We start from the raw sequence: 23,824 nt of genomic DNA, 5'->3' as shown, positions 1-23,824 counted from the left end.
CAGTGCCTTGCTCATCACATGCCATGCATTGACCCATCTTCTGTTGTGGGCATTGAACCCGTCACAGTCCCTTTGATTAACTTTGAGGCCACAGTGACATTTTAACCACTTAAGCCCTATATATGTAGTCATAGCAAAAACAGATGATTTACAAGCTCACAATGCGTTGCATCGTGACTTTTAGAATTTCCTTTACAGTTTAAAAAAAAAATGTTTTATTTGGTTTTATTTGCCTATATATTTGCCTACCATCACAAGTTCTCACACACACACTCTCTCACACACCCCTAGACTGTGTCCACACATGCATTGTCAGGAATCATGTTCCCATAAACACCTATTACATAATAAGAACTTTAGCAGCACTTGGCCGTACCTGGCTTTTTGAGATGCTGCTTAGCATTGGTATCATCATGAGTAAGAATCTTCAGTGGAAGTAAGAAAGACATGGGATGGTAAAGCAAAACACAACAAAATTGGCAGTTAGCCAACGATATTCTCAAACTCTCAGATTCTCAAACTTGCCAGTTCAGGAGCCATGAACTCATTGACCTTCTGTTCTGTAGGTATACCCGGAAATAGGACTCGACCAGATTCTGTTATAGCATTACTCATTAAAAATATGAGTAATTGGTAGAAAGAAGATTGCATGACAGCTCACAGCCAGCTGCAACCATTGAGCAATGATAAAACATGCTAACAAATAAATCACTTTTAGTGAAACCCATTAGTTGGATTTAGAAATTCCCCATTTCTACACTGTGCATTTGGTATAATAAAAAACTAGATATTGAAATGTACCTCCCCTCCCTGGCATACAGTAGGATTGAATCCTGTCCCAGACTCCTCTCCAGTGTTTCCCTGTACTGTGTTCCCCTCAGCTCTCAATCTCATCTTCGATAACAACGTCCCTCGTGTCCAAACACATACTGCTCCTGCAGCTGTAAGGATGGTCTCATTCTGACTGAGGACCACTCAGGCATTCAGGAATGTGATGGGAGGCCATGAAGGCCATGGCCGCCGTGACCCCTCAAGTTTGGCCTTCTGCCCCTCAGAATATGCCCTAGAGGACAAAGTGGCCTTGATACCCCGCCCACACCACCCCAAATTATTTCAGCATTTTGTGAAATAAACAGCTTTTTATTTATTTGTATCACTGATAGTTATACCATTTTTTTAAACAATTTGTATTGAGTCATTATTTCATTATTACTTAATTATTATTTTTATTACTTAAAATCATTGTTTTATTTGATAGCCTTAATTCCTGCCCTGGAATTTGGCCTTTGTGCCCTCAAAACACACCAAAGGTCAAGAGGCCCCCTAAAATGATGAAATTCCAGGCCTGTTCCTACCTGATGACCTTGGGGGGCTGCTACACACACCTGGCACTGAATGTGACATGTTGTACACATACTGTGTACACCTAACATAAGTGGACCATACAGCTGAGGCACACAGGACTTCGCCCTGTCTGTCCTACACTGTCTTCCTTTCCTTCGACCTGTCTCTCCTACAGTACACTGTCTCCCTCTCAGCTTTCCTGCTATGCGTCTCTTCTACACTACTCGTCTCCCTATCAGCTTAGTCTAGACACAACCGTCTAGAGACCAAAAGTCTAAAATGTCAGTGTCCTTTGAAAGTGCCCAGTGTCCTTGAATGCAGTATAAAGCTGAGTGTGCAGCAGGCTCTGTTTAAGGACACATGGGGTGTGGCCGGAGAGAACAGGTTCTTCAGGATAGTCACACAACTGTCACCCAGCAACAATGACAAGGAGGGAACCACTCATGCATGTGTACCTGTAGGTATGGCATGTAATCACATATTATATACACTGTACATCGTTGACAGGCCAGAGGTAGACACAGACCATGCATGTACACATGACGCACACACACACCCACCCACCCACCCATGCACGCACGCGCGCACGCACGCACGCACCACACACACACACACACACACACACACACACACACACACACACACACACACACACACACGCACACGCAGGGACGCTGGAAGTCATTTTCGCGCGCTGTGCGCGATTTTTTTTCACATGTGTCCTGCGATTTTTTTCCACATTTTTCACGTTTTTTCACCTTTTTCAACAAATATTTTATTCCCCAAAGTTAAATACATAATTTTTTTTAATATATAAGTGTGTATATAGACTTTAAAAATGATATATATGTGTTTAATTTACAAAAAAAAATATTCAAAAAAAAAAATCAAAATGTTTTCCAATTTTTTTCTTTCTCTTCCCCACCACCAGGGGTGCTGCAGCACCCTCAGCACCCCACTTCCCGCGTCCCTGCGCACACGCACACGCACACACACACACACACACACACACACACACACACACACACACACACACACACACACACACACACACACACACACACACACACACGCTGACACAAATAAACACACACTGGCCTAAACATGCCCAGCGTATTTAGTGAGAAAGGTGTGGTTCTCCAGACCTGAAACAATAATCCTGTGAGAGGAACAGATGTGTGTCCTCCCAGCCAGGTGACACGCCCTACACCTTTATTTAAGATTTTACCAGGGTTAGAGAGGCCAGGTGACACGCCCTACCAGGGTTAGAGAGGAACACTAAAGACTGAAACTAACATTACAGTTTTTCACCATATTGTTAACACACAGAAAGTGAAATTTGCACACCCTTCACACTCCCTTATCTGCATTAGACTCTGACTTTCCTTCTTTACAGTCTGATGTCATCACCTTTGTTGTCCAAACACTACACACAATATTCAGTTGTTGCACACACTTCTCACATAAACTCTCAAAGCACCAACCTACAACACACAAATATGTGTGTGTACTGTGTATGGTGTGTGTGTGTCATTTGGAAATATGGCTGTGTGTACCAAATTAAAACAGATGAGTTCCATTTTGTGAACAGTTAAGAGATTTGATGGCAAAGAGTCATCTTGCGGAGGGAGTGTCAGGGTTTAGCATTTTGTGTGTGTGAGGTTTTCAAGTTTTGTGTGCAGTTTTGAGAAACGTGACTTTAACGATGGTGAAAAACTGTAAAAGGGGACAAATTGAATTACATGTACATTGACTTTGTATTAGTACTTCCATCATGTCATTATTTAAAAACAGGAAAATTCTGAACTAAACGAATCAATTCCTAAAACTAAAACTAACACTGACTAAACACTAAACTAAAAACCTAAATAATTAATATGTTTAAAACTATAATAACTCTGCCCTACACACACAGTCAAATCCTTAGTGTTAATTTAAGTCTGACACAAAAGGATACATTAACACAGAGGATGTACAAGGATACATAATATTAGCTGTTTCTAGTTAAGTATTTTTGATTGTTCATAGCATAGAATGACTGCGGTTGTCATGGTTACTTTCCAAATGTTTCCTCATTACAGTTGGCCGACTGCCTTCCTGGAAATGTATCTTTGATCCAATGTCATTCTGAAAAAAATAAAAACACTTAAAGGTAGACAAGCTCGGTCATGCAATCTGTGTACTTTTCTGATCCTTTTGAGTGCTTCCCTGCATTAACTTTCCTATATGACATACAATACATTTACTCAAGTACTGTTCTTAAGTACAATTTTGAGGTATTTTTTACTTTACTGGAGTATTTCCAATTTTCAATACTCAAAGGCAAAGGCTTTTACTCCACTACAATTATTTGAAAACATTAGTTACTAGTTACTTTGTAGATTTTGATTATTATTACAAAACATGCATTATCCACTTCAGCCCTATGCATACTTAGGCTATTTGAAAATAGCAGATCTACAAGCTCACAAGCGACGCGTTGCGAGCTTGTAGATCTGCTATTTTCAAAGCATTTTTATACATTTGGAAAATTGTGAAATGGGACATTCTGCAAAATGAGTACTTTTACTTTCAGTACTTAAGTATATTTTAATGCGAATAATTTTGTACTTTTACTCATGTAAACTTTGAAAAACAGACTTTTACTTAGAGTACATACTACAGAGTATTTCTACATTGTGGTATTAGTACTTTTACTTCCACCGCTGCTTTTTTGTATAATTGCGTGAAATAAACCTATGGAGTCTGTCCACTGTTAGACTTGCTCCCTATTTTATTTACTTATTTTTGCTGCTTTTTTTAGCCTTTATTCGACAGTTATAGTGGAGAGAGAAACACGGAGAGAGAACATGGGCGTAATATGCAGAAAATTGACTATCTGTCAGGCTTTAGAGCCCATGTGGTACACGTCCTATAACCACTCAGCTAGTGGGACGCTCCAACTTGCTCCCACGATGATTGCTGCTGTTTGATCACCTATAGACCTTCATCAAGATGATGAAGATGATGAAAGATATATAGGTGATTGAAACATTGATATTGCAATAAACAATAACAGCAGACTCTATTTATTCTCATCTTCTGTTTGTCCTGCCATTACCAGAATGGAGGTGAATCTACCGTTATATACATTCTTTTACATTTGACATTCAAAGTAATAAACACACTATCAGACACCCCAAAATAAAAGTAGCTCAAATATGCACACCTCCACATTTCCTTGTTCCTTACATGGAAATAACATGTTGGTAGCTTGTAGCCTACTGTACTAAACCACACTATAACATTACCACCCCAGGATGCAAGCAAACATGTACTGTATGCTGGCCTGGGTATATTCAATTTACTTTATTCAATTTCATTTTAGTAGGCCTATCAATCCACCTTACAAAAATTGCACAGTGCAATCATCACACATTTGCTTTTAGCCACAGTGCAGAATAAACATCGTACTCTCAATACAATCAACACACTACAACCGGAAACTGAAGTAAATTGGGAAGAATTGAAATGAAGTGGGGATATTATACGGTATACAGTTGTATTTCTATTTCAGAATAGGGATATTTAACTGATAAAATATATATTAGCATTTAAGGACCGCAATGAAAACAAGCTGTAAGCTTTTTTTTGCGTTATGCTTTTGATTATAGTGGGTCAGATGCATGTTACACGTGACTATTATGTTTTTATTTCATGATCAATATATCAATGATATGGCAATAAGGTACTAAAAGAGACAGTGACAACACAGCTAACATACATAAGATACCATGAAATACATTTCAGTGAAGTAACAGTGTGTAGCACAACACAGAGCTGCACTTGATAAACAGAATAAGAGAGAGCAAGGAGTTGTGTGCTTGAGGAGGAGAGAAGAGAGAGAGAGAGAGAGAGAGGAGAGAGAGAGAGAGAGAGAGAGAGAGAGAGAGAGAGAGAGAGAGAGAGAGAGAGAGAGAAGAGAGGGGGTAACTCCCAAGTTTGTTTTCTTTCTTGTTAGTATGTGCTTTCACCTTGGCCTTTCTGCTGCATTCCAGACTCTTTTCTACTTCACCCACTCTCATTCAGCTCTCTCTCTCTCTCTCTCTCTCTCTCAGTAACACTAGCCGGTTGCTCCAGTAACCTGCTCACAGTGAAGCTGGATGTCTGTAATGTGAGAGTTTCTGGTCAGAATGAAGAGAGGACATAAAGAGGACTTGTTCACTGTTTGTCCTCATTGACCAGCTAATGATACACTGCAACTTTAACTAGAACCACTGATAAACCTCTTCTAGTTTTGGCAGAGAGGGAACACTTACGTAAAAGATACAACACTTTCATTATTTACAACATAAGAACTGTGAACAGTGAAATTAAGCAATTCTACTTTAGCTTTTTTCTATTGTTTTGTTTAACTATAATGCAAACATTTGTTTTAGTTACTATGCATGGTTCCTTAACTATCAGGACTGTTTTGTAGCAAATATGCAAAATATACAAAACGTTCATGAGTCACAACATGACAACTGTAAAACATGACAGCGTTTTTAGGCAAATGTTGTTTAATTATTGCAAACAGTTGTTTTAGTTACTCACACCTCTCACATACCAGGCATGTAACACCTGTTTAGTGGACATATGTAACGGTATATACATGGTTCACTCCTATAGCTGTAAAAGTCTTCTCGTATGGGGGTCCCTGGCATATCCATTCAATTTGGGGGTCGTTGACATGACAGAGTTTGAGAACACTGACAGGTTGTCATGAGGGATAGATAAATACATACATCAATAAATAAAGAAGTATATATCATTTAATATCAATTAAAATTCAATTCATAAGATTATTGTGCCAGTTTCATCACTTTCAACCTGGTGTCACATTATTGTCATTTCCCCACCAACATAAAAAAAAGGTTACATAACGAAAATAGCAGATCTACACACTTGCAATGGCCATGTGTTGTGAGCTTAGAGATCGGCTCTAGTGTTTGCTCTAACCTGTTTTTCTTAATCCATTTTGCAATGGGGGGGGGCATGGAAGTATAAAAAGTGTTTTTAATACTAGTATGAATGCATTCTAGTCTTATGTAAGTACCTCCACCTACACAGGTGGGGTTGATTGTGTGCTACATAAAGACAGTCCTGTTCCATCCTGTTTCTATGATGCTGTGACACTGTCTGTGAGCCAAACACCTTGGCTGAAGAACAGTAGCACTGCCACAAGGTCAAAGGGTCACAGTGAGTCCTCTGGTGGTTGTTGGAGTTGCTCTGCTGGTGATTTGACTCTAGTACAATGCAGGTAAAGAAAATACTCTCTCTATGTCTGCCAGTGATGATACTGTATAACAACACATCTGCAGTACAAAACAGCTTCTGTTTTTCTGTACAGTCTACAGTTTCTCAAACTTTTTCATGGCCACTGCACAGCGTCTCACAGTGCGGCACGAAGTAACCTCGCATCACCAGTCTTTCCACCTCGGAGGAAAGCCTGGTATTTGTTATTAAATTGCCCGTGTGATCCGGTCTAGAAAGCAATTCCCTTTCTGGAAGTTGCGGGTTCCGGTTTGGCGGAGCTGCTTTTGTTCCCCCTGTTTGTTTCCCCAATCCCTATTTAAATGGAATAGAATATCCCCGTGGGATAACAAAGGTAGACAGACGCTAAATAGTCTCCGGAAAGTACACTCACATTTATATTTATTTTAAAAATAAGCTAAACTACGCCGCATCAAGGATTTTATTAGGTATAGGCCCTATTACAATGCCCTTGATCGCGGCCGGAGTTACCGGAGGGTGAGGCTTGCGGGTTCCGGCCACATGATGACGTGGATGACGTGCCTGGTGACGTAGGGCAGTGTATATCAACCTTTTTTGTGCCAAGGCACACCTGGCATACCCAAAAGATCCCAGGGCACACCTAGATATACGGTATATATATATATTTAATGATATATATATATATACGGTATATATATATATACACACACACTAGGGGTGTGCCGATGCAAACTTGTAGCTTGTCAGACATGCAAACTTGTAGCTTTTCAGCTTCCACTAGCCGTTTTGAATCCAAATAGGGCAATAGTGTGACACCTGACCCGAAAAAAAAACAGCATGTTGTCACCCTTTTCACCTCGGGGCTGTTTGCATGCCTGATTATTATTAATGTAAAAAAAAAAAAAAAAAGGGGGTTTTTTTTTTGTTTTGTTTTTTTTCAAAATTCTATTTTTTCAAACCTTCTTCAAACGGCGCGGCACACCTCAGCAGTAGCCCCGGCCCAAAATTGGGACGTTTGCCAGGGTTGATATACACTGACGTAGGGTTACTTCCGCTCCCGACCGGATCATAAACCCGAAAAAGCTATTGATCCCAGGCTGGGCACGAAGTGACGTACACAAATGGATAAAGTGGTTAAAATGATTGTGATGCTGTTTGCTGGGGACCCCCTGGAACTGCCTCAAGGACCCCACTTTGGGGGGGGGGTTAGAGGTCAGATGTATGGGTACAAACTCTCATTTCAGTAGGGTGCAGCTAAATTTGGCCACTTCTACATACTTTATAGTATATAGGGCACCATACTAAGCCACCTCCTGTTTTCACTCAAAACTAAACATCTTAGCTAAAAACAGCCGATATACAAGTTCACCACGCGTCGCAGCCCAACGTGTGGTGATCGGCTATTTTTGCATAAGGTTTGCCCCCGGAATGGAGACTCTATTGAAGGTTTCTTACTGTAATGCTGTTCATGCAATTTTGTAAATTATTAAAGAGCGAAACTTCCGTTCCGTTCCGTTATCCTTCTCACATTGTTGTCACAACATATTCTCCAAAACAAATCAGTGTAGCCGTTTAAACCATGGTTACACCTGAACCCCTAAAACAGGTTTTCTCTTCACATTAAAGCCTCATCATCAGGAGGATGGGTTAGTCATCACTTTCACACACTGATGAATGATGACACAAACACACCTTCCTAGTGAAGAGTGACGCAGGTGGGGACAGAGACTATGACTCACTGCTATCTATCTATGAGGGACGCAGAGGGCATTTCTGCAATTCGGTTAATTCCGTTAATTTGGTACAAAACATTTACTCCATGAAGTGTAGATGACGGAGGTTTTTTCTTTTTCTTTTTTCTTCATCCCAAAAGTGGGGGGGATATCCCTCCCCAATGGAACAGAGTATGTTCACTCTGAGTATGTATACTCAGTCATAGAAAGAGAAAGACACAGACAGACAGACAGACAGACAGACAGACAGACAGACAGACAGACAGACAGACAGACAGACAGACAGACAGACAGACAGACAGACAGACAGACAGACAGACAGACAGACAGACAGACATGCCCATTCTCTCTCTCTCTCTCTCTCTCTCTCTCTCTCTCTCTCTCTCTCTCTCTCTCTCTCTCTCTCTCTCTCTCTCTCTCTCTCTCTCTCTCTCTCTCTCTCTCTTCCTCTCTCTCTCTCTCTATCGGTTCCTTAACAGCTGTTATACTGTATATAACAGTGGTTAAACAGTAACATACTGTTCTATTATTTTGCAATCAACGGAATGCAAAACAGTTGGGCATTTATATTATATTCATGTGTTGTGAATATTGCAGTAGAGTGTGTTAATCAGTTCCAGTATGCATGAGTAATTACTGTACATAACCCCCCCCCACACACACACACACACACACACACACACACACACACACACACACACACACACACACACACACACACACACACACACACACACACACACACACACACACACACACACACACACACACACACACACACACACACACACACACACACACCCTACAGCTGTCGTCTGACAAACCACACACATTATATGACAACATTCTGCCTGATATTGTCAACAGGGGGCACCATTGTACCACTGTAACACCGTCTCTGAGACCTATTATTTATGGAGACACAAAACCATGAGTGGTGGAAAAAGTAAAAGTATCAATACTGCAATGTATATACTCTGTTACAAGTAAAAGTCCGGAATTCAAAATGTACTTGAGTAAAAGTACTAAAGTATTGGCATCAAAATGTACTTAAAGTACCAAAAGTAAAAGTACTCAACATGGAAAATGTCCCATTTCACGTTTTCAAATGTATAAAAAACTTTTGAAAATAGCAGATCTAGAAGCTTTGTAGACCTGCTAATTTCAAATGGCCAAAATGTATATAAGGTTGAAGTGGTTAATGTATGTTTTGTAATAGTAATACAAAAGAAAGTAACTAGTAACTAAAGTTTTCAAATAAATGTAGTGGAGTAAAAGTACAATATTTGCCTCTGAGATGTAGTGGAGTAGAAGTAAAAGTACTGAAAACTGGAAATACTCCAGTAAAGTAAAAATACCTCAAAATTATACTTACATAGTAGTATTTGAGTACATGTACTTAGTTACTTTACACCACTGCTCTGAGCACTATTATTTATAGAGACATATCACAAAACCACAATCTATTTATTCTGCTCATAGTCTTGCACATTCTCCCCTGAAACCACAAAATTTTGCACAAATGACTTTGGCTTGTCAGAGTTAAGATCAAATTAGTTTTTGTATTTTTTACCACTGATAACAATTGAAGATACGTACTGTTTAAAGTAAATACAGCTCAGTGAAACCATGGTAAATAAAATAAAAATGTAAAAAGATACTTGGCCTTAAGCCAGACTAGAGACAGAAGAGGGAGAAAGTATTTTCACATGCTGGTGATGAGAGCAGAGCTTCAGCTTGCACACCCTCACATTTATTTAACTCTCTCCCTTCTGGAAATGACCAGTGGTGAAGAAGTAAAATTTTATTTTTAATTAAGTAAAAGTAACAATACTGCAATGTAAAAAGTAAAAGTCCGGAATTCAAAATTTACTTGAGTAAAAGTACAACATTATTGGTATCAAAATGTACTTAAAGTATCAAAAGTAGAAAGTACTCATTCTGCAGAATGTCCCGTTTCACAAGTTTTCAAATAAAAATCATTTGATAATAGCAGATCTACAAGCTCACAATGCGACGCATTGATGATCTACAATGAGCTTGTAGATCGGCTATTTTCAAATGGCCGAAATGTATATAGGGCTGAAGTGGTTAATGTATGTTTTGTCATAATAATCCAAATCTACAAAGTAACTAGTAACGTCAAAGTAAAGTCAAAATACCTCAGAATTGTACTTAAGTACAGTACTTGAGTAAATGTACTTAGTTACTTTACACCACTGGATATGACCTCTATAGCCTACTGTATGTGGACATTGTCAACAGCTGCCAAATCACACCAATTCATTCAACCGCCCTAATATGGGAAGAAAATACAGAACAAATTAAGCATGTTTGTCTAATTCCATGTTGTTCTGCTAATGTCATGCATGACCACTTTCAATCTGGTGTCCCTATTCTGGGCACGCATGTCATTATACAGTATACATGATTTATATATTTTTTGAAAATAGCTGATCTACTACACGAACTAGCTCAAGATCTGCTCTTTTCATCGCAAAGCACTATTGTACAACAAAGAATAATTCAGGCTTATCCCATTCAATCCGGAACGCATCTCTAATCTATGTCTTTGGCTATTAAAAAATAGCAGATATACAAGCTACGAGCTTGTAGATCTGCTATTTTTGAAAAAACATGAACATTTTTGCAAATCTTTGAATATATATTTTTTTAAGCGAACAGGACCCTCCCAGAGGCAAAGATTGAAGTTACAAATGTTCGCTTTAAAAATATATATATTCAAAGATTTGCACACATTTTCAAGATTTTTCAAAAAATAGCAGATCTACATTTTATATATCTGTATATCTACAATTTTTGAATAGCCAAAGAAATCTAAAATGACAGAGATGCGTTCCCAAGGCCAAACACAACGCATCACAGCCACTCTCAGATATGTGAGGAATGAGTTAATTACGATCACACACATAGAGAGGGGGGAGAGATATGAACGCTATGCTTCTAAAACATGACCTCTACAACCGGACACCATGACCTCTAACAGGCCTTATAATGAGGACTTTGATATCAGACCATTCTTGTGAGTCTGTGCCATGTTTCTAACAACAACAACAACAACACTGCAGCTTTATATTTGATATTTTGTAGGTTGTTCTTTGATTGTTGTTCTTGGTTGATCTTTCTCACTGCAGATATACAGTAGTTCTACGGGCGGCACCTGTCAGCAGGGAGTGTTGAATGGAGCAGTGTTGATTTCGTCGACTGAAACTGTGACGAAAAATGTTAGTCGACCACCTTTTTTCACTGACGAAAACGAAATAAAAACGAAATAAAAAACTAATCTATGCTGACTAAAACTATGACTACATATGTTGACAATTTCGTCAACAAATAAAAACTAGACTAAAATGTTAGTGAGGGACGAGTGGAGAAGAGATCCAGTAGAACTAAAAGACAAGTCATTTTATGTCTGGTTGCGCTCAGGTGTTGCGCTCTGAAAATAGCAGATCTACAAGCTCACAACGCGTCGCGCTGTGACGCGTTGTGAGCTTGTAGATCGGCTATTTTCAGCATGCAACCAAGTGTAAAATCAGCCATTACGACGCCATCAAGGCACCACCAAAATACATTTTAGTCGACTAAATCTACTGCAGATTTAGTCGACTAAAATGTTATGATATTTAGTCGACTAAAACTTAGACTAACAGTAAAACAGTTTCAGATGACTAAAATATGACTAAAACTAAATGGAAATTGATTCAAAAGACTATGACAAAAAAAAATGCTGTCAAAATCAACACCAGAATGGAGATTGCTATGTCCTCTCGGTGGGGGCTCCTCACTGGCAGGCGAGCCAGACAGACAGACAGCAGTGACAACACAGGAATGTGTGTGTGGGGAGGATACATTGGCATAACAACAACAACATGAATTGGCTATATTCTAAATGTAGCGAAAAAGAAAGACTGTCAATTTAACGGTTGGGGAACTTTTTTATGCTGTTTTAGGAATTCAAATCAAAACAGTGTCGTTCTAAGTGAATCCCTGCCGTAGCATAGAGCATGTAGTTCTCAAACATTTTCATGTAATTGGCCATGGACCCCCATCTGAGAAGGTTTTGTGCCAGGGACCCCCAGAAGAGAATATTTGTGTTAAAAAAATGCTATGTTGAAAATTATCCAAACATTTTCGATATCTTTTCAGATATTTAAGAAAGTATCAGATCTACAAGCCGGGCAAGCTTGTAGATCTGAGCTGGGGACCCCCCCCCCCCCCCCAAAGGACCCCTGGGGGTCCCCGGATCCTACTTTCAGAGCCACTGGCATAGAGGGTGACAGTGCTGAGGTCTATAATTGTTCAGGTCCGTGACGGTGTGACGATCCTGCGACCTGGTGGCGATCAGGCGTAATTAAAGCGGCCTGATGATGATCTCACATTGATTCCAGACAGGCTGTCTGGAGGCGTGGCGAGGAGGAGGAGGAGGAGTAGGAGGAGTGGAAAAAGTATACTAAATGTTTTTACTTAAGTAAAAGTATCAATACTACACTATATAAATACTCTATTACAAGTAAAAGTCCGGAATTAAAAATTACAGTACTTGAGTAAATGTACTTACTTACTTTACACCACTGGTGGCGAGGAGGAGGAGGAGGAGGAGGAGGAGGAGGAGGAGGCGATGGCGTTGACAGGCAGACACACCCCGAGGAGCGGAGACAACTCGTTACCCCCGGGCCTGTCCTGTCAGCTCCTCTGGAAACAACACACAACAACAAAACAAGAAAGAAATGACACAGACAGCGGGAGAAATGAGTTGAACGCCTGTGGCACACACATACACACACACACACACACATACACACACACACAAACACACACACATGCACACGCACGCACGCATGAGTACTTGCTACTTTTGGTACTTTAAGTACATTTTGATGCCAATACTTTTGTACTTTTACTCAAGTAACATTTTGGACACAGGCCTTACAGAGTATTTTTATATTTTGGTATTGCTACTTTTACTTAAGTAAAATATGCGAGTACTTCTTCCACCATTGACACACACACACACACACATCTCCGGTTCCCCCCTGGGGCCTCCTCAGCGGTTGGTGCCGATCGATGCCAAGTTCCTGTCGGCTGGATGTGACTTCCTCCCTCTGGGAATAAAAAACAGTGGCAGCGCAGAGAAGGCTTCTCCTTCTCCACTCCTTTCCTACTGGTCTCCTTCTCCACTCCTTTCCTACTGGTCTCCTTCTCCACTCCTTTCCTCCTCTTCTCTGGCTGATATTCAACTAAGTACAGTACATTTACTCAAGTTTGAGGTGCTTTTACTTACTTGAGTATTTCCCCCCCAAAAAAATCTGAGTTCTAATTTCACCCTTGGTGAGAGGCATGGAGCAGTGGTGGAAAAATTATTCACATGTTTTACTTAAGTAAAAGTATCAATACTGCAATGTAGAAATACTCTGTTACAATGAGAGAGAAGGAGGCATTGTAGGATACAAGGTGAGAGTAAGGAGATGAGTGACACCTAACAGAGAGAGGCAGGGACTCAGGGAGGAGGAGAGGGAAGATATTAGCCTCTTTCAACCTGCAGTGCCTATTTTGGGCAAGTCATTATAGGCCTGTAAGTATCCCCATATTATACAGTATCTGTGAGTCAGAGTGAGGGCTATAGTATGGATGAAGTGCCAGCCTGCCTATCACTCCAGGGCTGTCAGCCATAGAGGACACCGTGTATATACTAGTCTGTACTATAGGGTTTTACAAATGCCTGGGAGTTGGCATCACTGAGAAACCTGGGACGTACACACTGAACAGGGTGGTGAAGAAGGCACAGCGCCTCCACTTTCTCAAGCGAAAGTTTGGTATATGCGGTCCTATAAGGTCCTGTTGGCCTTAAGGCCTTTAGGCCCGCAAGACTCATTGACTGCCACTGAGTGACGAGTACACTCGTCATTTGGCCCGAGGCTCACAATGCCAATGAAGAGTTGACGAGTGTGCGGTGTTTTCAATGGTTTACGCTAGAGGGCGCTGTTCCACAGCCTGTGAATCATGATGATGATGATGATGATGATGAAGAGCACAGCCAAAGATCACGTGATCACAACAAAATGGTGGTTTGGTTTAGTATTATAGGATTATAAAAATCAATTTTCTTTCTTTCTGAAAACAACCTACATTGCCCGCAGGCCTTAAGTCATGCAAACGGTCGTGCGGACAGCCGAGAACATCAGCGGCAGTGATCTTCCCTCCATCCAAGACTTACACGATGATGAACGCTCGGACCGTTTCAGATGATGCCTGTGGCTCTGCAGTTAGACTGATAAAGAGATGTTTCATCAGGACATAGTCAGACACTTGAACAAGCTAGCAAAAGCACCCCCCCCCCACACACACACACACACACACACACACACACACACACACACACACACACACACACACACACACACACACACACACACACACACACACACACACACACACACACACACACAAACAAACCCTTTACACCTTGAACCTTGGCAGTAGGGGGTAAGGGGTTGGGGAGGGAGCTTAATACTGTATTTACAGTATTGCATGGCTTGAGGCGCGGAGGTCTCTTTGTTGTTCCACACCTGCTTTAGGGAGGAGGCGCCGTAGCTCTGCTACGATTGATGGTGTGAGTTATTATGACCAAGATAATAATGGGTTTTGAGAACATTAATAAAAAGACACCCTGAAAAAGGCTGTGCATGGGGCCGCTACGTGTGAGGTGTAACCCTGTGACTGTTTTTAATTCATTTCACTGATGAAATAAAGGCTTTTAAATTTTGTTCACACATTTTTTGCTCTTTTTGAGTCCCTAACCAGAGAGCACTTTAATTACACTTTTTATTTGGGACTTCCAAGCACTCCAGACCTTTTCTTTTTTCACATTAATAAAGCTGTCCTTACTGATGATGCAGGTGCTACACTTCATTGTACGCTTCATTGTACACTTCATTGTACGAACGCTCACTGAAAATAAATGAATTCCGGCGAGCAACACAGTCTTATTCTTTGAGACACAAAAAAAAACAGAGACGGTTCGTAAAAAAGGTGATAGATCTGTCTGTCCTCGTGCAAAAGGACAGTCTGTCCTCGATAAGTATCGTAGCGCTGGGACATGCAACATGACAAAAAGAAGAACAAGACGTTCAAATATAGTTTTAGCTCATAAGAAACACCTTTATTTGCACTATATCTCCCTCCCCTCTATTCACACGTAGCAGAGCGTGAAGTCACTGTGTAGCTCATAGAAGAATGAAGTAAGAGGGAGTGGATGGGGAGGTGGAGGTGGAGCTGGGGAGGTGGAGGTGGAGCAGGGTGTGGGTGGGGCAGATCTCCACCCAACATCATCCCAGTGCAACATTCCTGCTCCCAGAGCTGCGTGCCCCGCGGAGAGGCCTGCTATGTGGAGCTGTGCTCACACACGCTGCCAAACTGCTGTGTCACTGATCTGATCTATCTGCTGGAGAGCAGATGGTTCACAAAACTGTTTTAGTCTTCCCGCGGGACCCAAACTAGTGGAAATTGCACTGGTCTACAAGCTCACAATGCGCCCCGATCTGACGCGTTTTGAGACTTTTCACTACTTCTCTTTTCTTCTCTCTTCTGCAATGTAACTGTATCTGTACATTATTTTTGAATACATTTTTATCCCACGATTTTGTAACCCATTTTTTCACCCAGTGCCAATTGCCTACTGTATGTAATCCTGGGCGCTACTCTCCCTCTGCCAGCCTAGGGAGAGCCCAGAACTGAGCTCTATCTATACATTTTTACTAACTTACTTTAAAATGTGCTGTACAAATAAAACTGCCTTGCCTTACTTCTTAAAAGTTCTTTTTTCTTTTTTCTATTTTATGGAAATTCTTAAATTTTCTTTCAGTAATGTATGAAATTCTATTGAAATGTGCATTTAATTAAAAAAATAATAATTATGTAATAGATTTTTAAAAATATAATAGGAAATAAAGGCATATTTAATGTACTAGTACCCCACAAATGCATGGGCCCCGCCCCACAGTTTGGGAAACAGACAGTGTGCTGACAGGGAGCATAATAGTAAATCTTCTTTTCTCCTCCTTGTAGTTCCATCTCATCTCTTCCCACCCTCTCTCCAAAAGACACTTCCAGGCTTCATTCTTCTCATTCCTTGTGTGTGTGGAGTCACACCCTAACAGAGCAAGATGTCTGGACGTGCAGAATGAGCACACGCACATGCATGCATAGCAGTGGTGCAAAGTAACTAAGTACATTTACTTAGTTACTTGTACTTAGCGATGCACCGCGTTGTGAGCTTGTAGATCTGCTTTTTTCAAAATATGTTTATACATTTTAGACATAATGATAACTTCTGCATAATGAGTAGCCTACTTTAAGTATATTTTGATGCCAATACTTTTACTCAAGTACATTTTGATTACCGGACTTTTACTTATAAAAGAGTGTTTCTACATTGCAGTATTGATACTTTTAAATGTGAGTACTTTTTGACACCACTGACGGAACCAAAGCAACTATTTGCCTCCTCTGCCACTGTCCTGTTGTGGAATTTGGCCCCTTCCTGTTCGGTATGAGATGAGATCGGTCACAAGTACACACACACACACACACACACACACACACACACACACACACACACACACACACACACACACACACACACACACACACACACACACACACACACACACACACACACACACACACACACACACACACACACACACACACACACACACACACACACACACACACACAAAGGCACAAACAAACATTAAACGCAGCGGAGGCATGCAGTAGTAGAGAGCAGATCTCTAACTCATGCTGTCATCTCTCAGAGCAGGCTGCAATATCTGCAGACAGGCAGCAATTATGCGGTGATGGCCCATAATACGATGCAGATGGAATTCCACCGGGCCAGTGAACTCATGGAGAGAGAGAGAGAGAGAGAGAGAGAGAGAGAGATAACACACAGGCTCACAGAAACCAATGGGGGTTCTCAAAGTAGGGTCCGGGGACCCGCCCGGGGGTCCTTGGGGGAGTTCCAAGGGGGTCCCCACTCCCCAGCTAAATTTGTTTAACCATTTTAACCCTATAATTAATCAGCTCACATAAACATCCATGTTTATATGCAGTGGTGTAAGGTCACTAAGTACATTATTTCCCACTACATCTCAGGGACAAATATTGTACTTGTACTCCACTACAATTATTTGACAGCTTACTGTTACTTTGCACATTTAGATTATTATTACAAAACATACATTAACAACTTCAACCCTATATACATTTTGGCCATTTGAAAATAGCAGATCTACAAGGTCACAATGCGTCGCATCGTGGCGACTATTTGTAAAAGTCTATTTTCAAGAGACTTTTACACATTTTGAACTTGTGAAATGGGACATTCTGCATAATGAGTACTTTCTACTTTTACTTTAAGTACATTTTTATACCAATACTTTTGTACTTTTACTCAAGTCAATTTTGAATTCCAGACTTTTACTTAGAACAGAGTATTTCTACATTGCAGTATTAATACTTTGACTGAATCAAGAAATTGTGAGTACTTTTTCCACCACTGTACGGGGCCACAAAATATTTTCAGATGGGGTCCGCGGTCACATAGATTAAAAAAACAGAAAAGTGTGGGAACCACTCACATAAACGTCCATGTTTACATGAAAGGATTATTGCAGCGATGTGGTTCTGCTTTGTGCCGAGTCCTGAGAGCGGAGATGGAGCATTGAGGGACAGGACAGGACATGATCAGGCCTTATCAGATGGAGAACAGTCAGCAATGCATGACTCAGATCATTCAACCACTTTCCACCGGTTTTGGGCATTGTCTGTCATTATTGTCAAAAATGGTTACAAAATATTTGATCATCTTCAGAAATGTTCACAAAATTATCCGAAACGTTCATTTTTCAAAGATGCCCTACATTGTTCCTAGATTTTCCAAAAATGTCTTACATTTTCCAGATGTTTCCAAAAATACTGAACATGGCCTATCTACCATAAAGAAAAACATCACGTGGATGCACCTGGGACGTATCATCAGTGTTGTAGCCTGGGGTCGACCGACGACGGGTGTTTCGGGGCTCGCAACATACACCCTCGCCCAGGTGACCCAGCCGGGGTTGATCAAGCCCCCGACTTACGTTCCAGTAGCTACCCACGGTCAGTCCTCTTAGGGTAAGACAGGTCCCCTCAATCCGCTTCTCCGGAACTACTCTGCCGGGACTGGGGGATGTGGCCGCTGCAAACGCACAGACATGCATGCACACGTGTCCAGCCTAGGTGTGGTTTAATGTGATGCTGTTGTTGTTTTGATTTCACTTCCATGCCAGTGAATCCAATCTGATGAAATATAATTTAGTGTGGGTCTCTGCATCCAGTCCAGTGCCTTGTGAAGTCCGCCCGCCTGCGTTTTGGCAGCCACAGCACTTCCTGTTGACCACAGCACTTCCTCTTGACCGCAGTACTTCCTGTTTACCTGACGAGGCTCTAGCCCAGCTGTTCTCAAACTTTTTCATGTCAAGGACCCCCAAATATGTATTTGGCCGCGGACCCCCATCTGGAATTATTTTATGCCAGATACAAGATGTTGTTAAAAATGTTTCAAATGGTCGAATTTGTTTCAAGATGTATTTGTTTTTTAAATAGTACAATAAATAATACAAGCTTCACAATGCATCTGGATTTCAAACAGCCAATTCATGTAGGTTTAAAGTGGTTCGCTATACCTCTCTCTCTCTCACTGCTACTGTCTGTCTCTCCTGTCCCTGGACAGAGGATGATGAGTCACAGGTCAAACAGGTCATGACCCCTAGTCAGCCCCTGCTGGTCATATTATTTATTTATTCACGTGCATGCACGCATGCACTTACACATACACATACACACACACACACACACACACACACACACGCACACACACGCGCACACACATGCACACACACGCACACGCACACGCGCACACACACACACACACACACACACACACACACACACACACACACACACACACACACACACACACACACACAGTCAAAAGTGTGTCTGGCTTGTGTGGGTGGAGTTCATCACTCACTCACTCTACGCCCCCCCCCCCACCCCCCACCCTCCCTCTCTCTCTCTCTCTCTCTCTCTCTCTATCCCTCTCTCTCTCTCTACACACACATACACACACTCAGTCAGGACAGGGGGCGGTGCAACACCATGCAGAGAAAGATATTAGTGAAAAGTAGTGGACAGTTGTTGTCTTCTCTAACCGCATAGATAGACAGACTAAATACCACACTGACTATACAGTGAGTGACAGACACGCCCTCTTATGGACCTCTGGTAATAACGGGTGTATTGTGTTGGAGGAGACACCCGGTCACCCCGACCCGTCGCATCTCACCCCGGGGGAGACTGGATTGGCTCGGATTATAAAAAGAGTTTATTCCATCTATCCATCTATCCATCTATCCATGGCCCCGGGCGGCGACTTATTACTGTGTCTCAGCCTGTTTGCGGTGAGTGATGGATCATTATGAGCTTATTATAGATTATTCGTATCATGTTTAATTGATTTGACACGTTATTAAGGTAAAGCTGCTGTCAGATCAGGTGTTCTTTTTGGACCGACGAGTGTTGCCGTTATTTCTAGTTATTTAATAAGAAAACAAATAAAAAGCGAAAGTTGCGCAAAACTTGCAACAGGTTGTGTTTGGAATGTTGGAATGCCCCTAAACCCTGAAACATCATGACTGACTGTCATGGATGAACTTCAACCTGGTGTTTGCTTTTTCTCCATTTATGGTCCGTACATCTACATACACGTTCATATTTAAAATATAAAGTGCTTATCCCATGGCTACAGATGTTACAATTATGTACGGGCCATCAGAAGTACCAGTATGTTCCGTATTGTTCAATAAAAAATATTTTAATCCAATCAGTGGCCATTTTTTTCGTATTTCCTCCCTATGCTTTCAACTACGCAACCCTATCGGTTGGGAGGTGTATTGCACGCTGATGCGTTATAACTCTATGAGAAAATGACCATCGGTCGGATTACAATGCTTTTTTATTGAGCAATATGGAACATACAGGTACTTTTGATGACCCGTACATCATTTTTACATCCGTGGCCATGAGGTCAGCACTTTATATTTGACATATTAACGTTTATATAGATGTACGGGCCGTAAAGGGAGAAAGTGCAAACATTATGTTGAAGATCATCCATGACTGTCATGACAGATGACCGTCATGTTATCCATGGCTAGGAATGTCCCGTCGGTCCAGACTCCAGAGTCCGCTGTCTAAACGTAATCTACACTGTTGTATGACGGTCTCGCTCGCCGAAAATAGCAGATCTACAAGCTCACAAGGCGTTGTGAGCTTGTAGATCTGCTATTTTCCAGCGAGCGACGACTAGGCATCTTAATGTTCTGCAGCAAAAGAAAAGGCTGCTTTGGTCTTTACAATAAAAGGGGAGGAACAAATTGTACCCCTGGACTGTTAACTCTTCATGGTATGTTGGCAATGGTGGAAAAAGTAGCCTATACTCACATGTTTTAGTTGAGTAAAAGCACTTACGTAAAAGTATCATATACCACACTAGAAAACACAGGACAAGACAAACAGTAAAAGTACTTGAGTACTTGAGTATAAAAGTACAAAAGTATTGGCATCAAAATGTACTTAAAGTACCAAAAGTAGAAATTACTTACGTGTTTTACTAAGTAAAACTATCAATAGGCCTATACCACACTGTCGAAAACACAGGACAAGACAAAGAAGACTAGACCACAGGACTCAACAATAACTGTATTCAAAAGTTAGTTACTTGAGAATAAAAGTACAAAAGTATTGGTATAAAAATGTTCTGAAAGTACCAAAAGTAGAAAGTACTCATTGTGCAGAATGTCCCATTTCACAACTTTTCAAAAGTTTCAAATGTATAAAATTATTTTCAAAATAGCAGATCTACAAGCTCACAATGCTTAATGTATGTTTTGTAATTATAATCAAAATCTACATCTAATCTACAATCTAATGTAACTAGCTTAAGTTTTCAAATAATTGCAGTGGAGTAAAAGTATAATATTTGCCTCTGAGATGTAGTGGAGTAGAAGTAAAAGTACAGAAAATTGGAAATACTCCAGTAAAGTAAATGCACTTAGATACTTTACATCACAGGTCATAAATCATAACACATAAAAGGCCAGTTGTTAAAAGACAGGATTATATCCATAGGTTCATAAAAAGCATAAACTATAAGTAGAGACGTGCTCCATTTCTTTGCACTGTGTGTGTGTGTGACTGAATAGCAGTCAATAACAGTGTCAGGTCGGCACCCATTTCACGGGGAAAGAAGTTAATATTCAACCAAAGACAACAAGAGCTGTAATAAAAATCTAAGCTTAAATACAACCCAGCATAAAAACCTATGGGATTACAGGTCTGTACAGTTGAAATCATGCAGGGTTTTGCACGTGCCTTGTTGCATGGGACTAGGATTTTATATATACTGTAGGTTCAATTATTATTTAGTTCACTGTTTCTCAACGTCAGGCCCGGGGACCATCAGGGGTCAACACTCTCAGAGATAACACTGAGGTATTTATACAGTGTAGATTGGGGTCACAGAGATAAAAAACTGCTATCAAATATACCAGCAGAAATATAGAATATATAGACAGTGGGGGCAGTAGCATGCCACTTGGACACAGGCCAGGGTCTGATCAGCCTCGTTTGGGTCTCCTCGAGGAGGGTGTCTGTAGCAAGACCCCAAACACCCAGTGACTCCAGGAAACAACACTGTTTTTTTCCCAGCAATGTTTCTATTTACTAGCATCAAAATCACTACCACTTTAACCCTATTGCTATTGGCTATTTGAAAATAGCTGTTCTGTGAGCTTGTAGATCTGCTATAAAAAAATAATAATAATGATGGTCCATGGGAGAAATATTTTCAGATGGGGATCCACGACAAAATACATATTCATTTGGGGGAAAAAAGTTTGAGAGCCACTGGACTAATGCATATCAAACTAGGGGTCCTTGGAATAAAAAAAATGTGATGGAAAATGGAAAATGTGAAGTGTGTGTGTGTGTGTGTGTGTGTGTGTGGTGTGTGTGTGTGTGCGTGTGCGTGTGCGTGTGCGTGTGCGTGTGCGTGCGTGTGCGTGTGCGTGTGCGTGCGTGTGCTTGTGTGTGTGCGTGTGCGTGTGCGTGTGCGTGTGCGTGTGCGTGTGCGTGTGCGTGTGCGTGTGTGTGTGCGTGGTGGAAATAAGACACTCATGCAAGCTGACTTATAAATACTTCTATGGAATAGCTGCTGTTCACATGAAACGTTCTTCAAGTTATGTAATAAAATGCCACAGGTTACTTGTTCACCTGGCCTAGTTCCTGATAATCACATCCCTATAGCTTCTCTAAATTCTGGGGCAAACATTCAGAGAAGATAGCTGATCTAGACTAGAGCCCTGGGGGACACCAGTAAACTAGGGTTTAAGAGGTCAAGTGTCTGAGTGTGTAAAGTTGTCGCTGATCTATTTATGAATTTGATTGTTTGTTTCCTTATGAAGCCACTGTCCTGAAATACTGTACATTATTTTAGTCCATTAAGAAAATTTTTAACTAAAATCTTTGCTTCTGGGGGATCCCTGGAACGACATATTTGTAGATGGGGGTCCGTGGCCAAATGCATATAATTTTGGGGGCCCTTGACATGAAAAGGTTTCTTGTCAAGGTAGGAGTAACCTCATTCCCAGGCAGCTATAATAGCAATCAAACCAAGTTTGACCAACAGCAACATCCCAAATCGTCTCTGCTTGTCGGGTGGAAACCTCATTATATTCAAAACTGTTACTTTTTATTCAAAAATAGCAAAAGTAGTAGATCTACAAGCACAAAAAAGTTAAAATATGGAGATAAGAGGTTTCTGCCTGACAGCAACGATATGCATTTGACGGCACAGGTGTGAGAATGCGTTGTAACCGGAGTCCCTCAGGGGTCTAATACTAGACCCCCTACTGTTTTCCCTCTACTGTATAACCAAATCTCTTCTGTGGCAACACAATGCGGCACACTGTGAGCTTGTAGATCGGCTATGTTCCTCCCTGCATGTTCCTCCCAGAGAAGAGACTCTATAGGGCTCAAATTAGACTAGTTCTAGTTAATACCTCAATCATGCAGGGATAGAGCAGGGGTCTTCAACAGGGGGTCCTCAGAGCTACTATGGGGGGTCCGCCAAATCTTTGTGTGATACGATTTATTTTTTGTACATTAACGACTTGAACCCTAAAATTCCTTTTCTGAGGAGAACATTAGCCGAAAACAAGCTCTCAACGCCTCGCGCTGCGAGGTGTTGAGAGCTTGTAGATCGGCTATTTTTGGCAAAGAGGCTATAGGTGTAGAGGGAAAAAAGAGCAGACTAAGTAAAAAAAAGACTTTTATCTGAAACACAATTTTATACAATATAGAGGGGG

The 23,824-nt window shown here is 41.0% G+C and overlaps 1 protein-coding gene across 4 annotated transcripts in view; it reads left to right on the top strand.

The window, feature by feature from the left end:
* Positions 1–19,532: 19,532 nt before the first annotated feature.
* The window catches only part of LOC308086526 (desmocollin 2-like protein), a 47,932-nt gene continuing 43,640 nt past the window's right edge, over positions 19,533–23,824 (top strand). For all 4 annotated transcript variants that reach the window (XR_013933252.1, XM_080430090.1, XM_080430091.1 and 1 more), the window contains exon 1: positions 19,533–19,858. Coding sequence is in view for 3 of the 4 variants with exons in the window: in XM_080430090.1 (XP_080286216.1) it covers positions 19,814–19,858 (45 nt within the window). In the remaining variant the exon portion in view is untranslated. The remainder of the gene's footprint in view (positions 19,859–23,824) is intronic.

Source organism: Gymnoscopelus braueri (genome assembly GCF_963280865.1).
Source record: "Gymnoscopelus braueri genome assembly, chromosome: 6".
In the NCBI taxonomy this organism is placed as follows: Eukaryota; Metazoa; Chordata; class Actinopteri; order Myctophiformes; family Myctophidae; genus Gymnoscopelus; species Gymnoscopelus braueri.
Note: the sequence above shows the minus strand (reverse complement) of the source record. Positions and strands in the feature narration are given on the sequence as shown.